The sequence below is a fragment of the Periophthalmus magnuspinnatus genome, chromosome 7, assembly GCF_009829125.3.
Source record: "Periophthalmus magnuspinnatus isolate fPerMag1 chromosome 7, fPerMag1.2.pri, whole genome shotgun sequence".
NCBI lineage: Eukaryota > Metazoa > Chordata > Actinopteri > Gobiiformes > Gobiidae > Periophthalmus > Periophthalmus magnuspinnatus.
In genome coordinates, this window is record NC_047132.1 from 21,786,893 (window position 1) to 21,813,530 (window position 26,638).

The 26,638-nt window shown below is 39.1% G+C and overlaps 2 protein-coding genes across 2 annotated transcripts; both read left to right on the top strand.

The window, feature by feature from the left end:
• Positions 1–494: 494 nt before the first annotated feature.
• Positions 495–15,589, top strand: mapk13 (mitogen-activated protein kinase 13). The gene is made up of 12 exons (XM_033969527.2): positions 495–707; positions 6,110–6,239; positions 6,363–6,421; positions 8,801–8,906; positions 9,424–9,453; positions 10,744–10,791; positions 11,955–12,069; positions 13,026–13,097; positions 13,428–13,507; positions 13,700–13,778; positions 14,115–14,288; positions 14,582–15,589. Exons 1-12 carry the CDS (start codon positions 598–600, stop codon positions 14,665–14,667), a joined length of 1,089 nt encoding a protein of 362 aa, XP_033825418.1. The 5' UTR covers positions 495–597; the 3' UTR covers positions 14,668–15,589.
• A 643-nt stretch (positions 15,590–16,232) lies between these two features.
• brpf3b (bromodomain and PHD finger containing, 3b) lies at positions 16,233–26,430 on the top strand. Its single transcript, XM_033970348.2, has 13 exons — positions 16,233–16,573; positions 18,379–19,928; positions 20,165–20,321; positions 20,406–20,537; positions 20,711–20,839; positions 21,029–21,341; positions 21,606–21,878; positions 23,173–23,781; positions 24,306–24,387; positions 24,467–24,555; positions 24,978–25,072; positions 25,257–25,411; positions 25,671–26,430. The coding sequence occupies exons 2-13, from the start codon at positions 18,403–18,405 to the stop codon at positions 25,852–25,854; spliced, it is 3,744 nt and encodes a 1,247-aa protein (XP_033826239.1). The 5' UTR covers positions 16,233–16,573; positions 18,379–18,402; the 3' UTR covers positions 25,855–26,430.
• Positions 26,431–26,638: the final 208 nt, after the last annotated feature.

The window sequence follows — 26,638 nt, forward strand, 5'->3', positions numbered from 1 at the left end:
AACATTCTATGTAAAGCAAAGGTATCTCCATGGAGACAAGTAGACAGCGCACCCTCCACTAAAACATTTACGCAGTGCATTTACGCAGTGCGTCTTTACGCATCCAACCACATCAAATTAGGCCAAACAAAGCGCTTTAATTCACTTTAGCCTCGACAGTAATGAGCCTACTGAAGTCTTGGATGATTTTCAAGAGGCCTTGTCCTATTCAGAGAAAATCTATTAAAGAAATATAACCGTGAAGTTCACCAGAGTCCAACGGGAAACGCAGCGGACGTTGGTTAATGTTTTCACAATAAAACGATGTCGGTAACGCGTAACAATTACCGATTACACACACCGACGCCACACTTCGATACAAGCAAACACCAGTGATTCAGTATTTACCAGCCTTTCTAATAGAATTTTTTAAAGCTCGTTTACAAGGTAGATTCTGAAAACACAAAGCGGATGTGTAGGACGCGCGGTGGGTGTGCGCGGAGTCGCTTTCTGTTTTTGGTCTACCTTGTTAACGTGACACAGACGCACTGAGAAGAAGCTGGTTGGAGCAAGTTTGTCTACCCTACCTTGGCTCCTCACTTCACCCTTCTCTTTGCCATGGAGGCTCGGACTTTCTACCGCGAAGAGATCAACAACACGACGTGGGAAGTGGTCGAGAAGTACAGTCGCCTCAAGCAGATCGGCACCGGGGCGTACGGTTCGGTCTGGTAAGTGTTGGAGAGGGGCAATGTGTGAGTCTACACGGGGAGTCCGGACAACTGTAGTGGATTGAACACGATTAGATTATTTAAAGAGCGCGTAATTACATAATATAGTCATAACACAGCCATAAACACGTTGTCACCACTTTTACTAAGATATCTCGCTCCGCGTTAAGTTGCACCTGACACCATTACATCATAGGTTTGGTACAGTCAAGATCGGAAATCAAACCGTGCCTTTCTTATATCCGCTGGTACTTGTTTATGGAACATGGCCACTGTGCGCTCTCTGATTATAAGCACTCTGTACGCACACTTGCACAGGGAAACCCCCAGGACTTGCGTTGTGCATGTGACCTGACAAACAGAAAGGATAATTACTTTGTCTTCAAGGAAAAAAAAAATTAAGAATAGATGTCTGGTTGTATCCAAAAACACACACTGGCAAGGAAAGGGGCCATTATTGCGAAATACAGCCCAGCAAAGATTTGGAAAGAGGAGTATGGCACAATAGGCTTTTATGTATGTATGTATGTAGGTGTGTGTGTGTGTGTGTGTGGGGGGGTGTGTGTGTGTATGTAGGGGTGCATGTGTGTGTGTATGTATGTGTGTATTTATGTATGTATGTGTGTGTATGTATGTATGTCTATGAATGTATGTACGTGTGTATGTATGTATGTATGTATGTGTGTATGTATGTATGTGCGTGTGTGTATGTATGTATGTGTGTATTTTTGTATGTATGTCCATGTATGTATGTATGTGTGTATGTATGTATGTGCGTGTGTGTATGTGTGTATTTTTGTATGTATGTATGTCTATGAATGTATGTCTACGAATGTATGTATGTATGTATGTATGTCTATGAATGTATGTATGTATGTGTATGTATGTGTGTATGTATGTGTGCGTATGTATGCGTGTGTGTATGTATGTGTGTATTTATGTGTGTATTTTTGTATGTATGTATGTATGCATGTATGTGTGTGTATGTATGTATTTATGTATATATATATATATATATATATATATATATATATATGCAGATATGTATATGTCATGTATGTATGTATGTATGTATGTGTGTGTGTGTATGTATGTGCGTGTATGTATGTATATATGTATGTATGTATATGTATTTTACTGTCTAGTTAACCTTCATTCAGTGTTTTTTTCAGTTGACAGTTGCTGAGCAATGTAATTATTGTTTTCTGCTTGTCTGCTGATGTAAAAATAACGTACTTGACACGTGACCAGTCTGTATAAAGACAATGTAAAATGGTAACCTTAGTCTATCATTGTAACACATATGTAAGTGTTACCTTCAGCTAGATAAAAAGCTGATGTCCATACTGTGATATTGAAGTAGTAAGCCTGACTCCTTGCAATCCACTATAAATTAATGTTCAAGAGCTGATTGTCAAATGCCTTAAGATCTTTTTCAATCTTTTTTTTTTTTGAGTCCGACCCTATCTGAGGTTATCCACACCTCCGCATGTCCAACAGAACTGTCAGTTAATCATAGGGCAAGAAGTAACATGTGGGAAAAGGCAACAGATGGATTTCAAATTTGGAAATGAAAACTAGATTACTAAATGAGTGAGTCCTACCTAGTGTTGTACTTATGAGCAAAATGTAGGCCTGTCACGATATATAATACTATATCAACTCATTGTTCAATATATGTGAGATGGTCGATCATTTTTGAGGGACATTATTTATCGTGGGTACTTTTTCTTAGTACTAGTTGGGAATGTTTTGTTATTTTTACTGTTCTACAATTAGATTTGAGCTGTGAGGGATTAAATAAATATCTTCTATGGCTCATTATAGATGTAAACTAACTATCAAAGTGTTTCATTCTGATATCTTTTAATTTTTTTTAACCATATTGCACACATAGTTTTTGGGGGATAATTCTACTTTAGGGTAATTGTGTCAGTGGCATAAATTTGTTTCAATATTGTTTATCATTTAGATTTTCTTTGGCAATATATCGAACTTCAAAATTTGTTATTGTGACAGGCCTAGCAAAATGTCATATGAAGTTTCTAATCATCATTTAGACAGTTATACATTTTGAGCTGTTTGGCATTGGCCCGGGTTACTGCCTTTATCATTACAGTCATCTTATATAAATATTATGGCAGGGAAGCATTGTTTCTCTTTTACTTCACTCAGTAGGACCATTCTAAACCAGTTCTATATTTAGCACCACTGAAGCACTGTTAGAAACAAAAAGATACACTTTAAATGCTCGTTATAAAATATATTGTTAACATTGCCCTTCTACTTGTTTAGGTTTGAGTCGTATTGTGCAGAATAATGACCTATAGAGGTGGAAATGTGCGTTAAGGACTTCAGCCTGTTGCCTCAATCATGCAACTGTAGCTGTCATTTATTCATGATTTTCTATTTGTTTATTTTGTCTTATTACAAACAAATATAAATACTGTTCAATATGAATTTCCAGAACAGAAACAAAATAGACTTAGTAATTGGCATAAAAAACTAAAAAGTAAAATTTCTTCCTCCAAAGTTAAACCATGCACTTTTACTTACAGAGGATTGGTTGTAGACCTCTTGATTAAAAAGAGACAAGTTTAATGTTGGCAGTTGGAGGTGACTGAATTGGGGCTGAAAATCTTTGATAAAAATATGTAAAAAGTTTCTAACAAGCATGTTTAATAATAGGTTCACATTTTAAAGGAAAATGAATTGACAGAAAGGTTGAAATATGAAGCTCATACAAGAATCACATCCATTTCAGAACATATTTATCGAGGTCTAAACAGGGTTAGCAGTTTTTATACAGCTTAAGATAGGGTCTTTTGTTTGATGGTACTTGATAAATATCAGCTTTTGTGATTTGCTAAATGTGCTCATTCAAATTGCAATTTCGATTCTGTTGCTTTTAATCTCGCAGCCTTACACTGAATCTAGATTTTGATTCAAATTGTATTAATTGCACAGCTCCAAGCCAAACAAACCCAAACATGGGCCAAACAAACCTTCTGTATTGCTTGGGAGTTCAATGCTGAGAAAATCGTCAGTAGTAATTTGGTAATCACTGCAAGAGGATTAAAGGGCCGAATATTCAGAGCTGCAGGGCAACACCGCTGCTCATAGCACTGCTGCGCTCAAGTGTTGATGTAGGTGTTTGTGGATGTGGCTCCAAATAGCAGGCCTTTCCTCCCACAGTGAAGCCCAAGACAGCAGTGGTGCATAGGGCAACTTAGCAGAGACCGATAACAGCCTTCAAAGATTGCATAAAACAATAATTTATTCATATTTTAAAGCAACATATAATACACTTTGATCATTTAATGTGTGAATCGGTACAAGTCAGACCTAATTACTTTATCAGCGATACGGCTGATTAGGTTCGGAACAGCAGAAACGTTGATTTTTCTTGCATCATTTCAGGGGTCTAGTGAATAGGTTATGACTCATCTCCATTTTAAAGCTCATTGACTTTGTTAAAGCCAGGACCTGTACCAACTGGATAAGAAAGTATTCCGGGAAATAGCTCTGAAATTTAAACTTCCGCATGCAGAAACATCGAAAACTTTGTTAAGATTTGAATTAGAGCCTGACGTATGTCAGCGTAATCCCTCAATCGTCAGGTATGAGTCATAGCAAAAGAAAAATTTTATTCTGTCAACTTTCACTCTAAAACTTTTGTCCAGTTGACAGATTTGAATTGACCTTTTGCTTTGGACAATATGACAAAAAATGGCAATAATTTTTCCTCATATAGATCAATGTTAATTTTTGTATTTTCAAAAACACAATCAAAATTACTTTCATTATTGATTTATTGAGCATAAAAAGTCAGACTTTTTTACTCAGTTTAACTCAAAATAGCCATTTTCCCTGAACTTTGCTCCAAAGCACATGCTTTTACTGACAGAGGATTAGCTGTAGAGCTCTTTATGAAAGAGTCCCAAGATGATCATTGACCATTAGACATGGCTGAATCTTGAACTCCATTAAAATGTGAGCGCTACTTTAAATGTACTTGGTAAAATATCTATTCAAGGATACAATAATTAAGAATTATCATGTCTATTTTTATTAGACTCTAGACAACAAGGCCAATAGTGCCATGAAGTACCACAAACAACCATAACATGTTGAACAAGGTCAAGAAAAGTAAATATCCTGAACACAAATAGGCCACTGCTCAGGTACTATATGCACATCTTTATATGGTTTGGGCTTTAGTTGTGATTTAGAAGTTTTTCTTATTAAAATAGTTTTTTATTATTTGAAGAAGATAACTCTTTTCCCAGTGGCCAAGCAGAACTCACGGGGCCGGTTGCATTTGTAAACAGCATAACTTGTGCGCCTCAGTAACAATTAAATAACATTAGAAAATATATTCTACTGCCATTAGCAACTAGGTCACAAATCTGAATCGAAACTGCTTTTGTTTTGTTTGTGTAAATGGGCACAGAGCAGAATGGATGGTCGACTGTGAGATACCACTCCGTGACTGTTCAACATAATACTTTTACAAAGGAACAGAGACACACTTTGCAGACTCAGTGGTTTCTTGTTCTGTCTAACTGTGGTAAACAAACAGCAGCACGCATTCTTATAATTGATCTGTTGACACTCCCTGCAAATTAATTTACCTTTGATGTAATAATAAAGTTGAAAGTTAAAGTGGATTGACTCTATAGGGACACAAGACATTTCTGCTTTGTTAAAATTACTTTTGTAGCTAAGGTCATTTTCACACATGTTAGAGTGCTCTGTAGATCCACCCTAATATGCACTAGCTTTAGTTCTGTTTACCTTGTCCACATACACGGCACATCACACATCCCAAACACAACCATGAGCCATGTGAGAGTCCATCAGCTGATCGTTAAATGAACTTATTTCCATGACACTGGATTTAAAGCAGACAGGGCCCCGTGAATATGCACACACGCAAATTTTTGCCAAATCCAAACACTTTTACTGTCAACGTGGACTGCGCAGGTTGGTCCGAGGTTGGCCGTGTTCACACTGCACTTGCCCCACACCAGAATGCAAGTGGAGACCACCTGTTTAATGCGGCCTTTTAATGCAGGGTTCACACCTGCCCAAGCGCGGCTCTTACGTCGACCTAATATGTCCTATCCAACACTTTTTTGTCCCATGGCTTCATTGGACAGGACTTAAGTGTGAAATGGGAGAGAAGAGAAGAGATTAAGTAAACTACTGTGACCAATAGGGCTGTGCGTTTAATCAAATTTTGATTGACTTAATCATGTCTAATTGTCAATGATATATTAGATCTTGTTAATCAAAGCCATTCCTTTGTTAGTAAAGACTGTGGTTTTGAGCAGAACACATTTATTTTGTGTTAAATGGCAAGGAACCAAAAGTGTCTTCTTCCCTATTCCTGTTCACAGCTCAGCTATTAACGAGAAGACAAACGAGAAAGTGGCCATCAAGAAGCTGCACCGGCCATTCCAGTCAGAGATCTTTGCAAAGAGGGCCTACCGCGAGCTGCGACTGCTCAAACACATGAAGCACGAGAATGTGAGTCATACTGACACTAGAACAGGAGGTCTTCCACCATATACCACACAAGCACTGTACATTCACCCACACAAGTCTGCAGCATGCATAGTAGTCACTCTACTCTCTCTTCATTCTTACCAGGTGATAGGACTTCTAGATGTGTTCACATCTGCCACAAGCCTTGACGACTTCCAGGACTTGTAAGTAGTTATCACAGTTACAAAGACAGGGAGGAGTAAAGTGTATTAATTGTGTGTAGTACTTTGGGGCATAGGTAACAGTGCTGTTGTGTAAAGCCATAGTAAAAGTCTATACTAGTGTGAACTCTGTCACACAATTGCTTTATGTGATGTTAAGGCAATGGACAATGGTTGTAACTGGGTTGAATAAAATTGTAGTATTGCTAATATTACCAATGTGTGTAGTATTCTCAATAATAGGAGATGCACCGGAACAGTTTTTCCCGTCCTGATACAGAAACAACATTGACTGTTGCAGTCCTTCTATAAGATACTTAACATCTACTATAAAAGCACTATGTTTCATTTAAGTTATGACATAGCCTTTTAAAATAGGTTGTAGGTTGCCTTGTTACATCTGGCCTGGGGACAACCGATGAAAATTAGCTCTAGTCAGCTAACTCGGGCACATTTACATTTTTTTGTAATGTTGATTAATGTGCATTGTCCCTTTTTTAAATAAATAAATAAATAAAATAAAATAAATAAAATATTATTGACTCCTCTGAAGCAGTTTGAGGAAGCTGCTGTGACCACAAACTGATAATGAAGCACCTGCTCTCTGATAAAGGAAGTTCTGCAGTTTTACCCAAATGCCAGGTTTCTGTAATCAAATGTTCAGTATCATTATACTGCATTACTGATTAGGATGATAGGATAATTTTAGTTTATTTTTCTTTTCTTTTTTTTCTTTTTTTTTACATTTGTCCTCTGAATCGTGATTTCATTTTAACATGTCCTTTTTTTCTACTTTTAAAGATTTTCTGGTCAGGGCCCCTTTGCATAAGCTGCTATTATTAATTGACATGGCAAATGTACTGTCATAAATTGTTCTTGTTCTTGTTCATTTTGTTCCTCTTGTTGTTGTTCTTATTGGTTGAATTGGCTCCTTGTGATCTTTAAACCATGTTATAATGTTATTACTTCATCAGAAACATAGCCGGAGTTGTGTTTTGTTTCATGCACACACGTTTGAGTAAAGCTGGTTTATTAGTCTGACACATCTCCAAAGCTCAAAATGCTCTGTTCCTCCTTGTGATGACCTGTAGTTTTAGTTTTCAAGTTAACAGCTACCTTTTATCTTTATTTCAGTAGCAATGTGCAGGGCAATTCCACGGCTGAAATGATCCATTCTAGTGAAGGTGTATGGAGTTTAAATACATCATGAAGCATCTTCTGCATTACCACATGACATCACGAGGTGGAATAGGGTGTTTTCAGTTTGAGAGAACTCAGCTTAAATATTGAACTCCATGTATAGTTCTGATGAGGAAACAACATTATAACATAGATCATAAAATAGCATAATAAAAGGCCTTTAATCATGAAGTATAGAACAAATGCTATTGCTGAATATGTATTTTCATGTCCTCTTAGGTTGAACCATAATGCTCCCAATTTAAATAAATATGTCCTATCCCATTTTCTCCTTCAAGATAAAAATTCTGTGGCCCATCAGCTATAAAATCTACTTTGCAGATATGTTGTACGTTTTACTACTAACACCTCTTTAAGTCGTAGTTAAACCATTTCCTGAAAATTGCAGGCTGGTGCTTGTGCTCTGCCTCCGGAGGAACAGCAGATAGGACCTCTCAGCAGATCAGTGTCTCCCATAGGAAATAAATGGAGGGCATGCTTCTATGTTTTGTGCATATTCCCATTCTTCAACTAATCCTCTTATTCTATGGCATGTGGGTATATCTGATGACTGTTCTATATTTTTAGTTAAACTTTCAACTTTTTTCAAACTTTCAAATTTTGCAGCTCAATATTTATCGTGTGTATATTTTTGTTGCGCTAGTGGAGAGGTGTCTGTTATTTTTACTGTAATATGATAAGATTGAAGTTATAGAGACATGAAAAAGTAACCCCCAGGACTCATTATTGGTAAATTCTGTTATTTTTTTCAGCTCAGACCTTTTAAAATTGTTTACAGTACTTGGATAATGCTACATTACTTTTATTGTATCATTGGCATAAAGTTGTTTCAATATTATCCTTTATTGTAGTTTATCTCTGTAGTGATGTATCGTGTTTTAAACAATGTTATCATGACAAACCTATAGTGGAATATAAAGGAAGAGATTATTGATAGATGTAAGGTCAGGGCAACAGAAGAAGCACCGATCAGATTTCACTGTTGTCAGATAAGGTGAAAGTATAACAAGGCTGGGAAAAGCTTCAACTGGGAAGAGTAAAGAGAGAATAATACTATAAAAACAGCGGCTTTGTGATATGTTGTTTGAACACAAGGTTTACGTCAGGCTTTAAGGCTACAAAATCAAAGTAAATACCAAACAGTTGCTGTATTGTTGTTTAGTTAATCATCTGTTTTTGCAGCTACCTGGTGATGCCTTACATGTTCACAGACCTATCAAAAGTACGAGGCCATCTTTCTGAAGACAAGGTCCAGTTTCTGGTTTACCAGATGCTCTGTGGACTAAGGGTAATCTGTGTTATACATACTTCATACACCAATTAATAAGTAATAATAATGAATAATCTGCTCATTGTGGTCTAACATGAATTCATCAAAATGATAATGGGTTTACTATTTAATATTATAAGGCTCTGCCACATTTAAGATACCTGACTGGTTAAATGTTAATATGGATTTCAGTTTGTTGATGAATGATGTAGTCTGGTGTTGTTAAATGTTTTTACAGGTTGGGGTTATGAGATTAGGGTTTTGGGTTATTCTTATTAAACTTTACAGTAGACCAGTATTTTTCCAGTTCCATGCACAGCTCACCCAGAGTTATTATGCGTTTACACTGTAGCAGAGCCAACAGACACACTGATTCAATTGATTTGTTCTCACATCAATTCACTATTTATAGTGACTCATTCACAGACTGATTTTTGTTTTCTTCAATTAATTCCATGTTCATGTTTGGAATGAATGGCTTTTATTGGGAAATTTTACTGATGATTTGTTATTCTATCTTTGCTTTTATTTTCAGTATATTCACAAGGCTGGGATTATCCACAGGGTGAGTATAATTCTATCTCGCAAAGTTGTACAATGCTAAGTTAGTGTAGCTTTCACAATTTGTACAAGAGGTAAAAGAATCTTGACCCAATTTGTCCTGATTTCTGAGCCAAAGAGGCCCTGCCCTGACAGGTAGGATGAGTTCACTTTCTCTGAATTGGGAATGCGTGTTGAGAAATGTTAGGCCACACCTCAAATCCAGCACATTTATAAGCAAATAGCCTTCTCTGTTACACTGCACATAGATAAGCTATACTGATTCTTTACAGAGTTTTATTGTTCACTGTCTACAACTGTTGTGTTCATTCTTAGCTTGTCTATTCCAAGCTATATGCAGGCAAATAAAAAGAGCTGAAAGAGAATGACACCAGAGGCCAAGTATAGCCCAGGCCCTGACCACAGCAGGGTCAGCTGAACTTGGCTGTAATTCATTTCTCAAGTCACACAAAGAAGATTCTACCATGAATAAAACTAAAACATAAACTACTTTACATGGTAAAAGAAGAAAAAAATAAAAGAAATGGCTGAGTAATTTTCAGCAATGAACTGCTGTATTTTCCAACCTTTCATACAACTCTTGGTTTAGGCTGGGGTCATTAAACCAATTAATTAGAAATTGGTCAATGAAAATGCTGGCTAATTAGACTAAAAAGACTAATTAGACTAAAAGGCCATATAACATGTTTATTCAAAAAATAATAATAATAAATTTAAAAAATAAATAAATAAATATATAAATATAAATATATATATATATAACATTTAGAAATTACTCATTTGAAATAACTACATCTCCCTCCTAATTGGCAATTTACTCGTAGAGGTCCTTATACCCCTAGTTGAGAAACTCTTTCATAGAGTACAGAAGTATTGGATGCTGTTGTGGTAAACTACAGTTTTAGTCTTTATAATATGCTGTTGATAAAAATATAAACATTTGCATGGTCCCTTGTCTATATAGTATTCCATAACTGCTCTTTTCCAAGCATCCCACTGGCCTCGTACCGGTTGCTTCTTGTTCTTTTTTGTTGTGTGCAGCCTGGAGAGAACATGTATCTGCCACTATGAGTCAACCTTCTGCTTAAGTGTTACTTTATTGCACTACACTAGTCATTTGTGAGCCTTATTATCACTCTCTCACCAGGCACACACTATGTCATACTTTTTATGAATGGCTCTGAAAAACAAACTTGCTTCTAATTAATACCATGAAAGTGTTTTTATGACTTTACTACATGTAATCTAATGAACTTATCTCACGACTAACTATAATATATATACTCTCTTGAAGGATTTGAAACCTGGTAACCTGGCAGTAAATCAAGACTGTGAACTCAAGGTTTGTACCTGACCATGTGATTGACAATATGTAAATGTAAAAGTGGTGAAGCAGGAAACATGATTACATTGGATTGCTTTGTAAATTATAAATGATGTATGTAATGGACTTGTGGGGGTTGTGAGTGGTTTGGCTCCAAGTCTCTATAGTGTGTTTTCTGCTATTGTGGCCCCTTGCTTCAATGTGCAATGTAAAAGTCTAAAATACATCAACCATTTTACAAGCCCTACAAGACACAGCCCACAAAAAACATACACTGCAGCATCACAAACCTGATGCAATGCTCTGTGTTTTCATTAGTGAAATGCATGCTGATTGTGTTGTGTGATAGCACTCTGAAGGGAGGGTGAGGGTGGAGTTAGAGCATCAAAAACAAAACTGAAACAAATTAATCATTTAAGGTGTTTTTTTAAAAATATAAGATTAATATAGCATTTTCAAAGATATAAAAGGTAACACAGTGATATAAATACGCTATGTGTTAACAAGTAATATCCCACAGAAGTGTAATGCCCCCTCTTTAAATATTATATATTTGATTACAGTGATTACAGTGACAGTTATATGCCATTACTATCAAATGAATTGAAGGGCAGAATTTAGAGTAATCTTCTAATATGCACATATCAGGGATTCTAATTATACTAAAGCTTAGTAACATTTAAGCCAGGTTCCCCAGACTTTTGTCACTTCTGTTATCTTCCCATAGCCCTTACCTCTTTATCCTGTACCTGTTCTTGTATCCCTGTGTTGTTGTTGTCCTATATGTTGTTATTATAGATTTCTAGAAAATGTTTGATTCTCAAATTCCCAAATTCTCTGCTTATCTAAAAAAGCTAAAATTACAAAAAAAACCCAAAACCTTCAAAACTGTTTCTGTGAACTTTTATATATATATATATACACACACACACACACACACACACACACACACCCCCACACACACACACACACACACACACACACACACACACACACACACGCACACTATATGTGCCTACAAACGGGATTAGTCACTAGATATGGCAAACTATGTTACTATAGTGTGTTGACTATACATTGAAATTAGGTGTAACAATAAGCATAATTTTGAATGAACAAAAAATACAGAATAGAAAAGATCTAATAATGTAGTTTTAAGTGTGTTTGTGCTTTTTGTTCAGATCCTGGACTTTGGCCTGGCTCGCAGCGCTGATGCTGAGATGACTGGTTATGTGGTGACCCGGTGGTACCGAGCACCTGAGGTCATTCTGAACTGGATGCACTACACGCAGACTGGCAAGACAATCACAACTACATGTTCCTACCTTTGCCTCACTGTCATGTCTGCTTTTCAGAAACAGGGTTTTCATAGTTTTGGAATGGGAATTTTGTTACTTTGCTTTTAAATATTTTGCTCTGTGCTGGCTTAAATCAGATTTTGATAGTAGAAAATTGTACTGATATTATTTAAGTCATCATTATCTACTGGAATCTGTATTAAAACTGCTCTATTTGAGTAGCAATTATTTTCATTTCAGAATTATGATTATAGTTTGAAATAGATTCCAAAGCAACTTATTTAAGCAACAGTTGCTTTGTTGATAATTCTTTAAAAGTTTGTTCTAAAACATCCAAGAAAATTCCAGTGTATAGCATCCTCTGTGTCTTGTTGTGCACTTCGCTGTTGGGTGGGTTGTAGAATGACTGTGTCACTGTGTTAAATGCCTTCAGTTTGGTGGCTGTCACTTTGACAATGAATGTATTTCCCTTTATCTGTGAGCAGCTGTCAGGCTTGGAAGCTGACTGAGCCCTGACAATCAGAGCTGGAGCTGTCATTGAACACACACCATTATGTGTTTGTTCGAAGCCCTCTTTCCTTTATTGTGGAAAACAGGCAGCACAAAGTTTACAGCAGTACAAAAACTAGGCCAATGGAAACATTCTATCAAATCTGGAAGCTATTAACCCACATGTAGTATTTGTTTGTTTTTCATCTAAATGTGTGTCTCATTTGTTACCTCTGTGCCACCATATGACTTATTTCACTTTGTATTTGCAAAATGGTCTTTAGGCAATACATTACGCCAAATTATTACTTTTTTCTCTTTTTTCACCTCAAGTGCAGTTTTAATTAGATCAGAAAAAAACTTTTCACTCAGAATATGTGGTGGCTTGGTCCGTCCTCATTTGTAAAACACTGTGATATTTCCTCTAGGTTCCACTCATGTTCTCTCTCTCTCTGTTTATTCTAGTGGACATCTGGTCAGTGGGCTGCATCATGGCTGAGATGATCAACGGGAAAACACTATTTAAAGGCAAAGATTGTATCCTTCTCGCAAACATTACAGTTATTTACAAAGAAATTAATATCATTGTCCAATGTTGCCATGTTCCATTTCTTTCTTTTTGTTTGATCTAAATGTATCCCACTTCACTATTATTTGTAATTGTATTGAATTAACCCATTGTTTTCTTGCTGCAGTTAACACTAATAACATGCCTTTAGCTGTCTTGTTTGTTGCTATGGTTTCACATGAGCAGTTCCCTACAGTAGTGTCACTATGGCAAATGTAATGAAAAGATTGTTGAACCACTTTATTGTATTGTAATATCAACGTTGTTTTTGAAGTCCTTAATAATAAACCAATAATTAGACATGGACCAGCTGACCCAAATCATGAAAGTAACTGGAGTCCCAGGACCAGAATTTATACAGAAGCTGGACACTCCCGAGGTAACCACAGTAGGCTGTATGTGTTTCATGCATGAAAAATGCACTGCATTGCTATTAATAATTCATACAAATACCTTTAAATTGTGAAAAAAGCAAAGCCATTATTGTGCACACAGTACAGTTAAAATATATGTATTTTTTTAGTCTATAAAGTTGAATTATTCTGTTTTGATGTTTGTTTTCTGATTACAGGCCAGGAGTTATATGAAAAACCTTACACCTTATCCTCGTAAAGACTTCTCTGTTTTATTCCCCAGAGTCAGTGATAAGTGTAAGTTACATTTAGGTCACATTTATTTGCAGGTTACTGTTAACCGTGATTGTTTCTGAATTTCCAGTGGAACCAAAAATAATGTAGTAAACTAATCTAATTGTTTATTGTACTGATGGATGTGCTGGCTTGGATTTTGCCTTTGGCCAGAGGGCATGTCATCTGTTGATATGTATCCATACTGATTTGAATAAACATTTGCCATAACCTCACACATGGTAACAGTGTCTGCCATTGTGGAGCAATAACAGGTCTTGGTCTATAATAATTTTATAATTATAACTTTAACATTTTCAAACTCAGAAAGACAAATTGATTTTGTATACCCATGTGCAGGCGTAGACCTCCTTGAGAAGATGCTGGTCCTTGATGGAGATGAACGGCCCACAGCAGAACTGGCTTTGGAGCACCCATACTTTGACAGCCTACGGGACCCAGACGACCTCCCTGAGCCTAAGCCATATGATGACACCCACGACAACGCTACGATGTCCCTCGAGGAGTGGAAGAGTAAGTGTTAAGGCATTTTCCTTTAGTCACTATAATGAGAAAGTGTTTGCAGTAGTTACCTTATCATAATACTTTCCATTAACCCAACTAACCAATATCAGTGTGACGTAGGAATTAGCGAATAGTCGCTTTAAACCAAAATTTTGAGGGTAGGATGTTATGTCAATCTTTTGGAATAATTTGTCCATAAAAGAGAAGCATTCTGTCTTAAAAGTATGCTTAAAATGGCTTTAATGGGTTCCTTTTGTTGAAATTATGAAACATTATCATATTCATTGTCATTCTGTCCACAGGGTTATGTTTTAAAGAGATGAAGAGCTTTGTGCCTTTCCCACGGAGAGACTCCAAAAGGAAAAACACTCTCACTATGTCTCCATAACCTCTTGATGTCAGATTACTACTGATGCCCAACCGATACAGACAACAGCCAATAGTGCCCTTGGAGTTCTTAACAAACACATTAGTCTTGAGTTTTTATTTTTTGTGCTGAAACATGTCGTCCATGTTTTAACTACTACCCACTTCCATTATTTATTTCTCTCTCAGAGTTGTCTCAGGATCCATTATTAACATAGTTTTAAAAGCTATGGGCTACCTGTCCACCATGCACTGTATGGTAATAGACAAAACAGTTATTGGGAGTATTTTGAAGATGTTTTTTTCTGCCTGGTCATATAAATATTTACTTCTAACTAAATTTTGCTTTTACTGGTTCTTCTGAGTGACATCTGACAAGCCTCAATGCAGTAGTAAATTTGAGCTGAACACATTTCATTTGTAAATACTTGAAATACTGTAGAAATACACTGTGACTCTATTACATGAATGTTGCAGTTATGTGCCGTTTTACTACCATCACCACTATCACTATTCTGACACAAACTGTAATATAGGCTATTGAGAAATAATCTATTATTTTATGCGTTAAGCGCTAATGTATTTCTGTGGGCACTATGGGCCTATTGCCTGTGGCCAGGGGAGTCGACAGGATGGGACAAAGCTGTCTGTTGTCCCGGGCCCTAAACTTGGACCTTCTTCCTCTTCATTTATATTAGAGGGGGGCCCATGTGAGGCTTCTTGCCCCGGGCCTCCGAATTTCTGTTGACGGGCTTGCTAGTGGCTAAACGTGAACATGAATTTTATCATGTGTTATTAGTGATATTGGTATTTTTAAGGTTGTTGTATCCCTGTCTTTTATTTTGTTTACCTGTGCAATTTGTTTACTATAATGATCTGTACCAAATATTTTATGTGTGGATCAGCCTGATAAATCCCATCGGATATTTTTATTGTTGAAACTTATTTAGTAAGGTTTTTTGTTTTGTTAGGCTACAATTTTTATTTTGCAAGTGTCTGTTCATTGACTGCATGTGAGAGAGAGCCATAATAAATAAAAAAGGCAAAATAGTGCAGTGCCCTTTTTTTGTTTGTTTTTTAGTGCAGTGGCCTGCGCGCGAAAATCGTGAGCTCGTGACGTCAAGGAGGCGGGTATCACTTTAGTTTGGCCTGTGGTTTGTTCACACCGTAAAGTCAACGCACAGCAACACGCCCCAGAGCGGAGACGCCATAAAATAAAGTCAACAATGCAACAAGGAATAAGCGTCGGTCGAACACATGCTGTATTCAGAAAATATTTACACATGCAAGCATTTGTGTGATTATAAAACAAAACACATCCTAGGCTCTTTGTCGACAGAGATTTCGTGCTTGTCTACCATCTCCAGACTAGTAAAAACGGGGATGGGGCTTGTCAGAATCAGAATGCCTCAATCATTTTATTTTATATTATTATCATCATTTCGAAATTACGATTCTATTTAATGTTATTTTTCCCTCAATACTTCAGAGAAATATATTAGATCATATAAAATCAGACGAATGTATAATACATAATTTTATTTTGAAAGAACTGTACGGAAATCTTTTGTTTTTAGCGGTGCATGACGAATTAGCACCACCGCTAGCCAGCTAGCCTAAGGAGGCTAACATTTCTCCTACTTGCAAAATTTAACCGACAACAAGCGATTTTATCTCCCGATTCTACTGCACCATTTTTGCTTTTATTTTTTTTTTTCAAACGCACCATTATCAGACAAAATGTTCCGAAGGGGAGACAGGGGTTCGTAAAAAAAATGCGATATTTACCGGCTATTCCAACAAACTGTGGTCGCTAACGGTGGCTGATAGCTCTGGCAGTGTAGCAAGTGTGAGGCGACTGGCTAAAGGAACTGTTACTGTTAAGGCTGCTTCTCTGGTGATCGACAAGTCTGCATCAGCTTTAACAGGTAAGACTGGCCTTATAAGCATGTAACACATTAGGCATAAAGTTTTTCTTCTGTAGTGATTCGGTTTATTTGCCTGTCAACGCTTCTAAACAACCACTGAAATGACAGAACCTCCCGTTTCCCTAACTTAGCTGAGTGGCTAAGTAGCTCGATTCACCAGCAGCATAGTTCAGTAAATAACGGCTATGATTGTCCACCGTTCCTTTTCTGGTCGTATTTGGTAAGTGATAGGTCTGGTTGTGGGTTGTTATGGTTGTTTTGTACATGAAAAAGTGGCTTTGGACCATGTTTAAAAACTGTAAATATGGCTGACATTTTACTCTCGAAATAAGGACACGGATCTGTAAGGCTTTGCTATTCTTGAAGCTCATTGGTTGGAGCTTCACTCAGTCAACATTTGGCGATTACTGATTGGATGCGGCTTGTATGTTGTGGCCAGCCCTTGTTATAGTTGCCAACTGAATGAGATAAAGTCGAGAGTTATCTACAGAATGCTTTTCTTTTGAGGTTTAATGTTTTTAAATAGGAAAGTTTCAGTCCAATATTGATTTCTGACCAAATTCCTGTATCATAATAATTTGTGTTGGTTCTGTGCAGAGTGAGTGTGACTACAATCAAGTGTGAAGGAATGTTTACACCACAGCACGAGCTCTATAATCATAGGCTTGCCAGTTCCACTGTTGGAAACTTTGAACGAATTACTGAAAGATTTACCTGACACTAGTAAAATTACTCCCAAAATGAACAGTGGTATTCTTTATTAATTTATATAATAATGGTGGTTATTTTACTAATAAGGGTTAGATTTTGTCTTAAAATTGAAATATAGCTTTAATCATGTCCTTTGTATTTCCAGGCCAATCGTATTGGTTGTTCTCACACAAAAAAAAAAAGATAATAATAATAATAAGTTTAGAAAACAGGTTTGGAGTAGAGTTAGACCACTCACAGTTTGTTCATTTTGAGTGTAGCTCAAAAAGCCATGATCAGTGGATCCCAGAAAAGAGAATTCACTGTGGCAACGGTAAACCAGAGGAGGCCTCCATCTTAGAGGGACAGTAAGTCATGTGAGTGCAGACAGGTTAAATTCAAGTTTGATATTAAAAGAGGATGTTAAGTAATACTTTAATAAATGATTAGTATGATGCATTAAAACACTTTTTTTTGTTTGTTAAACTTGCACTGTAGCTCTATTTTTAAACTTTAAATAATTTTGCATACTGTCACTTGGCACATGTTACATGTTTAAACGGTACTTTTATATGTGACATTAAATACATGTATTAAGTTAAGGCAATTAACTAAATTAATTTATCCATTTGCTTGATATCAAGCTGATAAACGTGACCAAACTAATTTAAGAAGATATCATAAGCAGTGAGTTTTGCTATATTATACGTTTACAAATTGAACCAAAATACATGAAATTGGAAATCCTCATCATTAAACCTTGTTTTAAATATTCCTACTACTTCTGTGAATGAAGAAGTGAACTGTCCAATCTCCTTCAGGAGCATTCTCTGGTTAAACTCAACGTTAGTGGAATAAAACCTGCTCTGGACCAGGTTAGGTTCACGGAGTGAGTTACCATGGTGAGTGACTCAAGGTTTAGATGAAACCGAAAACTCTGGGTTGACCGCTTTTCATTCTTAAAGTGAGTTGAGTGGGACTAGACCTGTTTCTGGAAGCAGGACCAGTGCCTTCAACTGAAAACTTTAAAAACATACCAAAGGTTCTGTAAAGTAGCGTTATTATAATAACCATTTTTTTTTTAAATCATAATTACTTTGTTTTCTAACCAACAGAGAGCCATTTCTGACTGGGGTCCTATGAGGAAGCCACGCCGTAAAGGCCAAGCGGCCAGAGGGGGAGGCCATCCACATGGCAGGACATCTAGTGGAGGGGCTGGCGGACGTGGGGGAGCTGGCGGGCGTGGGGGTGCTCGCCACCGATCCCCGTCCCCTTACAGCCTCAAAGCCTCCCCAAACCGAGAGACTCTCACCTACGCACAAGCACAAAAAGTGGTGGAGGTGGAACTGGAGGGAAGACTTCACCGCATCTCTATTTTAGAGCCATTAGAGGTCATCACCGAGGACGAGATGATGGCCCAGGACATAAGTGAGTGCAACAGCAACAAAGAGAACAATGAACAGCCAGTGACCCAAGCAAGTGCAGCTCAAAATGCTCGCAAATCTTTAACGAGGAAGAGAAAGGACTCTAAAAGCACCCCTGTTAAATCCCAGCCATCAAAGAACCACTGTCCACAGACACCTGAAAAACCTCACCATCATCACATGGCCCTCCCTGAGCCTAGATTTCGTGTCCGGCACACTTTCACTCCTGCAGCAGCGCCGCCTCTTCCCACTGGGTACTACCGTTATATTGAGCGTTCAGCTGAGGAGCGAGAAACTGAAGCAGAGTATGACATGGACGAGGAAGATGCGGCCTGGCTGGAAATGGTCAATTCAGATCGGACTTCAGAAGGCTACTCGTCTGTATCTCCGGACTCCTTTGAGCTGCTGATAGATAGACTTGAGGAAGAGGCGTACAGGGAAGCCCGTACCAGAGCCCCCTCTCAGAGTGCAATAGACGATGATGCCTTTTGCTGTGTGTGCCTGGATGACGAATGCCTAAATAGTAACGTCATCCTGTTCTGTGATTCATGTAACTTAGCTGTGCATCAGGAATGTTATGGAGTGCCCTATATCCCTGAGGGGCAGTGGCTGTGCCGGTGCTGCCTCCAGTCACCTCAAAAACCAGTAGACTGTGTGCTTTGTCCAAACAGGGGCGGAGCGTTCAAACAAACTAGTGATGGGAGATGGGCACATGTAGTCTGTGCCATTTGGATTCCTGAAGTCTGTTTTGCTAATACGGTGTTTTTGGAGCCAGTAGAAGGTGTAGCTAACATTCCCCCTGCACGGTGGAAACTCACCTGCTACTTGTGCAAGCAAAAAGGCAGGGGGGCATCCATTCAGTGCAATAAAGCCAACTGCTACACTGCGTTTCATGTCACATGTGCACAGAGGGCAGGGCTCTTCATGAAGATCGACCCTGTGAGTGTGACCAATGTGAACGGGACAACATACTCTGTGAAGAAGACTGCCTTCTGCGAAGTTCACTCTCCTCAGGGTGATGTCACCTCCGATGATGAGACTGAAGGGAGAGTGGTGGGCAGTAGGGGCAGGGCCAGTAGGGGGCGCAGTGCATACAAAGAGATGCCAGTGACGCCAAAAAAAGGCCGCAAGTCAGAAGTCATAGGCAAGAGTAACAAGAAGAAAGGGAAGAAGAGGACAGAGTCAAAGGCACAGCAGCCATCATCACCTGAAGTGACTGTTCCACACATACCCACACAGAGGTAAGTTCAGGCCAGGAAATGTGATGTCTTATCCATGTATGAATCTAATTGAAACAAACCTTACTGTGCCACAGAGACAATTCATTCAATTCATTCATCAACTGTAGCTAAATAAGTGTCAAGACTTGAGCACAAAACATAAAGATTTTATATAGAATGGTGCAGCTTTTTATGCGTTTGAAAAGCACGTCTAATGATTTTTACATCCTGTGCATTTGATTCCATTTACACAACAGACTTAATGGCCTTTGTAAAGGAGTGATCTTCCAGAGGAAAAGTCAATTCATGCAAAGCCTCCACAGTTACTGGTTATTGAAGCGACAGTCGAGGAACGGCGTGCCATTGGTCCGGCGTGTGCACTCAAGTCAGCAGTCCCAGAAGAACACTGAACAGGTCTGTCACAAACACTGCCTATAACAAACTTTAAGAAGTCTAGAAAGCCCTTCTCTCAAACTTCCGCTGTGTGTTATGTTGTAGCCTGAGGTGGATGAGAAGGTGTCAGCTGCCAGAGAAGCTCTGAGGTACTGGCAGAAGCTCCGACACGACCTGGAAAAGGCCCGTCTGCTGGTGGAGCTCATCCGCAAGAGGGAGAAACTCAAGAGAGAACAGGTAGAACACTACTTTTTTTTTAAAGCCAAACCGGTAATGGCTGATTTTTGAATGACAAATTTACAGTGCATTTTTGGGTGTTGCCAAAATACATAAAAAAATACATTTTCTAAATGTTATTGTGAACTGTTGATTTTTGTGATTAATTAACAAAATTGTAATTTTTCCTGCAGGTCAAGGTTCATCAGGCAACTTTGGAAATGCAGCTGACGCCAATGCTAATGCTGCTTCGCTCCACACTGGACCAACTTCAGGAAAAGGACACTGCACAGATCTTTGCTCAGCCCGTCAATATTAAAGAGGTAACAAATTATATTGCTGGCACACATTTGTGGACATGCTACATGTTTGCAAATTGGAATTAGAAGTGGTTGTGTGACAAATGTGCAAAAATATACAAAATCGCATGTGTGCAATCTTTTTCACATAGCCATAAAATTATGGATCCTCTGATGTAGTCAAGTATAATAAATGCATCCTATTGTCTGCAGGTGCCTGATTACCTGGAGTTCATCAGCCAGCCCATGGACTTCTCCACAATGCACTCAAAGTTACATAACCACTTGTACTGTTCTGTGTCGGACCTGGAGGCGGACTTTAACCTAATGGTGTCCAACTGCCTTTTGTACAACTCCAAGGATACTGTGTTCCACCGGGCAGCGCTGCGCCTCAGGGATCTGGGCGGAGCCATTCTTCGGCACGCCCAGAGACAGGCAGCCAGCACCGGTCTGGACCTAGACACGGGCATGCACCTCCCCGAGTCTCCGCAGAAACGAGACTTCTACAACTGCTCATGGGATGATGGTGAGTCAGTATGAACTTAGGAGATACCCAGATGTCTAAATGTTTACTTCATGTTACTGATGTAAAGTAGTAGCTCTCAGAGAATTAATGATTCAATGCAACATATATTTGAATGGTCAAAAGTACTCAAGCTTGTAGGAAACTATACCAAGTGAATTGTGGGAAGAGTAATAATGCCACAACACTAAAAAAGAAATTGCAAACTATCTAGTTGTAAACATTTCACAAATTCCATATGTTACTTTTCGTTACTTGTGTCTGCAGTTGACAGTCTTTTGGACCCAGAGAACAGGCTTCACATGAGTGTGGAGGAACAACTAAAGGAGCTGCTGGACAAGCTGGACTTTGTCACCTCCATGCGCGGCAGCGGCGCACGGACTCGCCGCATCCGATTACTGCGAAGAGAGATCAATCTCATCCGTCATCGTCAGGGCCAACACCGCAACAGCCTCCACAACGGACACCTCAAAGATGAGTCTGACGACGAGGAAGAGGACGGGGAATCTCAGGGCGAGAACGGCCTCTCCTCAGACAAAGGTGGGTCATAAGAATGAATATGCAGGCACTTTTCTAAAAGCCAGTGTTTTGAATGAGACTAGCTGTGAATATAAGCTAACAGAACATTGTTCTCAGGTAAATGAGCCAGGGTCTCCCTCACGCACCAACCCCACCACCCCACTGTCTACAGTCTAGTAAGTAGGGGCCCACAGAGTCTGGTTAGCCATGGCTGCCTCACAACTCTTTCCAAGTGCACTCTGTGTCCACACCTTCTGTACATCACCTCATGGACTCACCGCCACCCATCCAACACGTGCTCATGTCATACCATCAGACATCTGACAGCAGAGCAGAGCCAATCAGTCCCACCCCACAAATGACAAATGTAAACACTTTCCACACAAGCATATCAGAACTGAGAGGCATGCCATCGTACTGTAGTCTATCAGCTTTGATCACATACATGTTTCTACAATAAAGACACAAAATGAACCAGCAACACAAGCCAGCCATGAGCTGGCTTGTGTGTAGAAAAAAAGAAAGAAACCTAATCTTTACAGTGGCGTCTAGACGGACATTTGATTACGTGACATGGAGCACCAAAAAGCCACTATATTATATAGCAGTTTTTTTTCTCAGGAAGGGCTACTCTTTTTGCTTATGCAACTTTGAAGGAGCTGAGTGGTTCTGTGAGCTATTGCTAACTTGTTATATGGAATAAATAATATGTATGTTTTTTGCTTTGCATAAATAAATGAAGTAAGTACAGAGGTAAGAGTGAAGTCATGCAAGTGCAGTAAAGGGCCAAAGGTGTGTGGTTTGTGTTTGCCATGAGTTGTTGGATAACATCATGTTAGCATTAGCATTGTTAGCATGTTCCACTTGCTAGAGCAATTTCAGAATCCACTCGTCTTCAGGTGTTTCATATGTACAGGGATAACCACAAATGTGTGGGCTGTGGATAAGACTCTGGCTGCATGTATACATTTTGTGAGAAAAGCTCAGGAAAGTTGCCCAAAGGAAAATACTACGTTGAAGTGCACAGTAATCAAGTATTCTGTAAAGCTGTACCCAGCACACGACCCAGGACCTTTCCCCATTCTGCCCAGCTGTACTCTGCTGAATCCAAGTTCCTTATTTTCCATCCTCAGAAGAACATACTTTACTATTAAGTGTATTCTTGTTTTTCAGAGTGTGTACATGCAACCAGGGCCTAAATGGTCAACTCATTCACCAGTTTGAAAATAACACCACATCACACATACTCTTTCATATCAAGGACAGTGAGCACTAGACTGAATTTCAATTGAATGCATCTTCCCTGTTTTTTCAGAAGACCTTAAATTCACATCCCCTCCGACACTCGAACCTACAGGACCGGCCCCTCCTCCGCGGCTGGGTGACGACTCTCTGGAGCCTCCCACCCTGAAGCCAATTACACGAGAGCCCCCGCAGTCCCCGAGCTGGGCCTGTAAGCGCCTCAGGATGGACAGTGACCCTCCAAGTGACCCTATGAACTCCTCACAGGACAATGTTTGCACTAAAGCACAAGAGCGCCCCCAAACCCCTCCCCCCACGTTACATAATGAGACAGTGACCAACGGGCTGCCACCCCTCACCACCTCTCCTCGGCCCACCACAGGGGGAGTGGGCAGGCGCACCTCTGTTTTGTTCAAAAAGGCCAAGAATGGAGCCAAGCTGTTCAGAGAGAGAGACAATCCTTTGCTGAACGGTAAAGGGCCTCAGGAAGAGAACTCCACGCCCAGTTCAGCAGCCAGCACTCCGTCTGCCACGCCCCTGACCACGCCCCTAACCACTCCCCTGTCCACGCCTCAGAAGAGCCCAGGACCCCCCAGCCTCAACACTCCTGACCTGAAGAGCCATAATGACCAGAGCAGTAACAAGGAGCAAGAGAAGACCCTCAACCACACTCAAGACACTGGTAATTATCAAGGTGTTATACAACTAGACTTAAAAGAGATGAAGGGAAAACACAGTATTTTTTTGCATCCTTCCCCATGAGACAATATGTAGGTTCATCTAGAATGTGAAATTCTTTCAATGGTAATTTGAATAGCTATTTTGAGCCCCCAACAGTGAGGTTAAATAATTTCTTTTTTATGTATAGGTGAATCAGCATTTGCGTCTGATATGAAAGTGGTGTGCTCCAGTCTCTGAAATCTGTCTGTGACCTCTCTTTTGAGCATTACTGTTGTTCTAATTTGTCAATAGAGTCATTTCTTCCTCTCCACAGAGCTTACGCAGTAGCGGCTACACCATTTTTGCATTAGGCAAATGTAGATTTTCCATGAGTTGATAGTTCAGGTAGTGTGACCATTGTTTTTGTTCAAATATTGGAAACCAGTAAGATTTTACATTGATTGGAGGTTGCATTGGCATTTCTTTACTTTTTAACATTACACTATACAATATTATTAAGTTCTGACATGTTTGTCTTTTTTCAAGACCTGACCAATGGCTTCAGCAAACTAAAAGAAGACAAGTCTGACTCTGAAGACTGCCCTTGTCCTATCCTTCAAAAAGAAACGTAAGTGCCTCTGCCTGTAATGGTTAATATGGGCCGCTTATTGGATGGTTTGTTATACATGTTTGTTTCTGACATGCAGTGCGTCTCCACCAAAGCGGAGTCTGGGAAAACCTGCTCTCTCCAAAGTCCCCTTACTGGAGATTGTCAATGGAGATTCAGACTACACCGGTGGGTGTTTTTATTCTCACAGATTTCATCATGTATTATTTTGCTCTCTTTTGGTTTTCAAACATGCTTCTGGTCACCTTGGCACTGAATAAAGTTAATATATTTCATGTGCTAAGAACTTAAAAGGATGCAGATATGTTTAAAAAACACTGAAAGTAAGGTCCCATTTCCAATTGAAAAGACTTGCACTAGAGCTCCATATGGTGACAGTAATAAGCATGAACCATTTTAAAAAGCCGTTTAGCCCCTGTTTATCAACAGGCTTTCATTTGTAGTGAGTGAAAGCAATTTGAGTGCAGAGTATGGTGATGCTTTATGTGCAGGGCATTTCCTGATCTATTTACTATATAATAATCAAAAGTTTAAAGTTAATTTGATATGTCTTCTTTAAATATACACTGAATCATTATTTTCTCTCTCAGGTAATGGCAGTCAGATGTCGGACGATGAGACCGAGCTGGAGCCCTTGGACCTGGTGTGGGCCAAGTCTCGAGGATACCCCTCCTACCCCGCTCTGGTAATAAGGACTCTAAAGGCGCTGCTAATTTAGCTCTGTATTTAGGACAGTTTTGGCAAATGGACTGATTGATATACCATCCTCACTAGATATAATATCTTCAACCTCAAATTCACTATTTAGCAGTAGTGTGTACAGACATGTTAAACGGTATCCCTCCTCTGATTAGTTGTGCCTGTTGCAGATCATTGACCCAGAGATTCCAGAGGAGGGCCTGCTGCACAACGGGGTGCCCATCCCTGTTCCACCCAAAGAGGTGCTGAAGCTGGGCGAGCAGAGGCAGGAGGAGACCGACCAACGACTTTACCTGGTGCTTTTCTTTGACAATAAAAGGACATGGTTAGTGTCAACACCAACTCTATTATGTCATCTGTCATTGGGTTGGGTACTATACTTGTAGTACCTCATGCTCTGGTGTTAAGCCACATCTAGACTGATGTGACTGCCCGTTTGTGCCTATGTGGTGTAGTTGTTGCTATAGGCTCATATATATATCACTAACAACACGGTAACAACACAGTGCATTTATGCTTATGCTCAATACATGTGTTACAATAATATGGACTGCCTGACATTTCTTATTCCTGTGTATCCCCAGGCAGTGGCTCCCTCGGGACAAGGTGACACCTTTGGGCATAGATGACACCGCCGACAAGCTGCGCATGATGGAGGCGCGGAAATCCAGTATTCGCAAGTCTGTTCAAGTGGCCTATGACCGGGCCATGATCCACCAGAGCAGAGTCAGCCACAGCCAGGGCTTTGTGGCCCCCAGCTACCTGTAGGGGGCGCCACTCTCACACTATGCATTTCCACTGAACTCCTCGGGGTGGACTGGCTTGTTTTTTTTTTTGTTTTTTTTTAAACAAACCACTAGTGTCTGGCACAGGACTGACGCAGCCTTCACACTCAGAAGGACAAGCTCTCAATGAAATCAAGTTCCCTTTATTTCCTGCAGTCAATAAAAGTAATGAGTTTAATTTTATACAAAGCGACTGCTATGAAATTAAGTGTCACAAAAGAGATTTATATGAGACTATTGAATGGATCACTGCCATCTTTTATACAATAGCTTTTTACTTTTTAAACTTTTACAGAAACCCTTGTATATTCTAGCTGCGTGTACATATGTAAGTGTATTGTCATAGCAAATTTTAAATTAATGTTGTTTTTAAAATTGCGTATTTCAATCAAGCCACCAGGCAAAGGAGATGTGTATATTTGTGGAGGTAAAATAATTCCTGACTTGCTGCATTGATGTATTTTAGCTGGTATTTCATGTACTAACATTGTGCTGAGTGTAAAATATAGCACACAATGTTCTTTATATTTGAATTCTCTTTTGATACAGAGAGAAATAATTTATTTATGGAGAGACAGAATTATAGAAATAAAGCTATATTGGTTTAAATGGAGAATGAAATCTTATTTAAGAAGCAAAAGCCAACACACAAGTCTTCTTGTGTCTTCACTGTCAATGCCCAAAGAGTTTATTTATTGTCCTAACTGCAGAAGACTGTTTTATCTGATGGACGCATTCATAAGCTTGTACCTGCGTATTCTACGTTC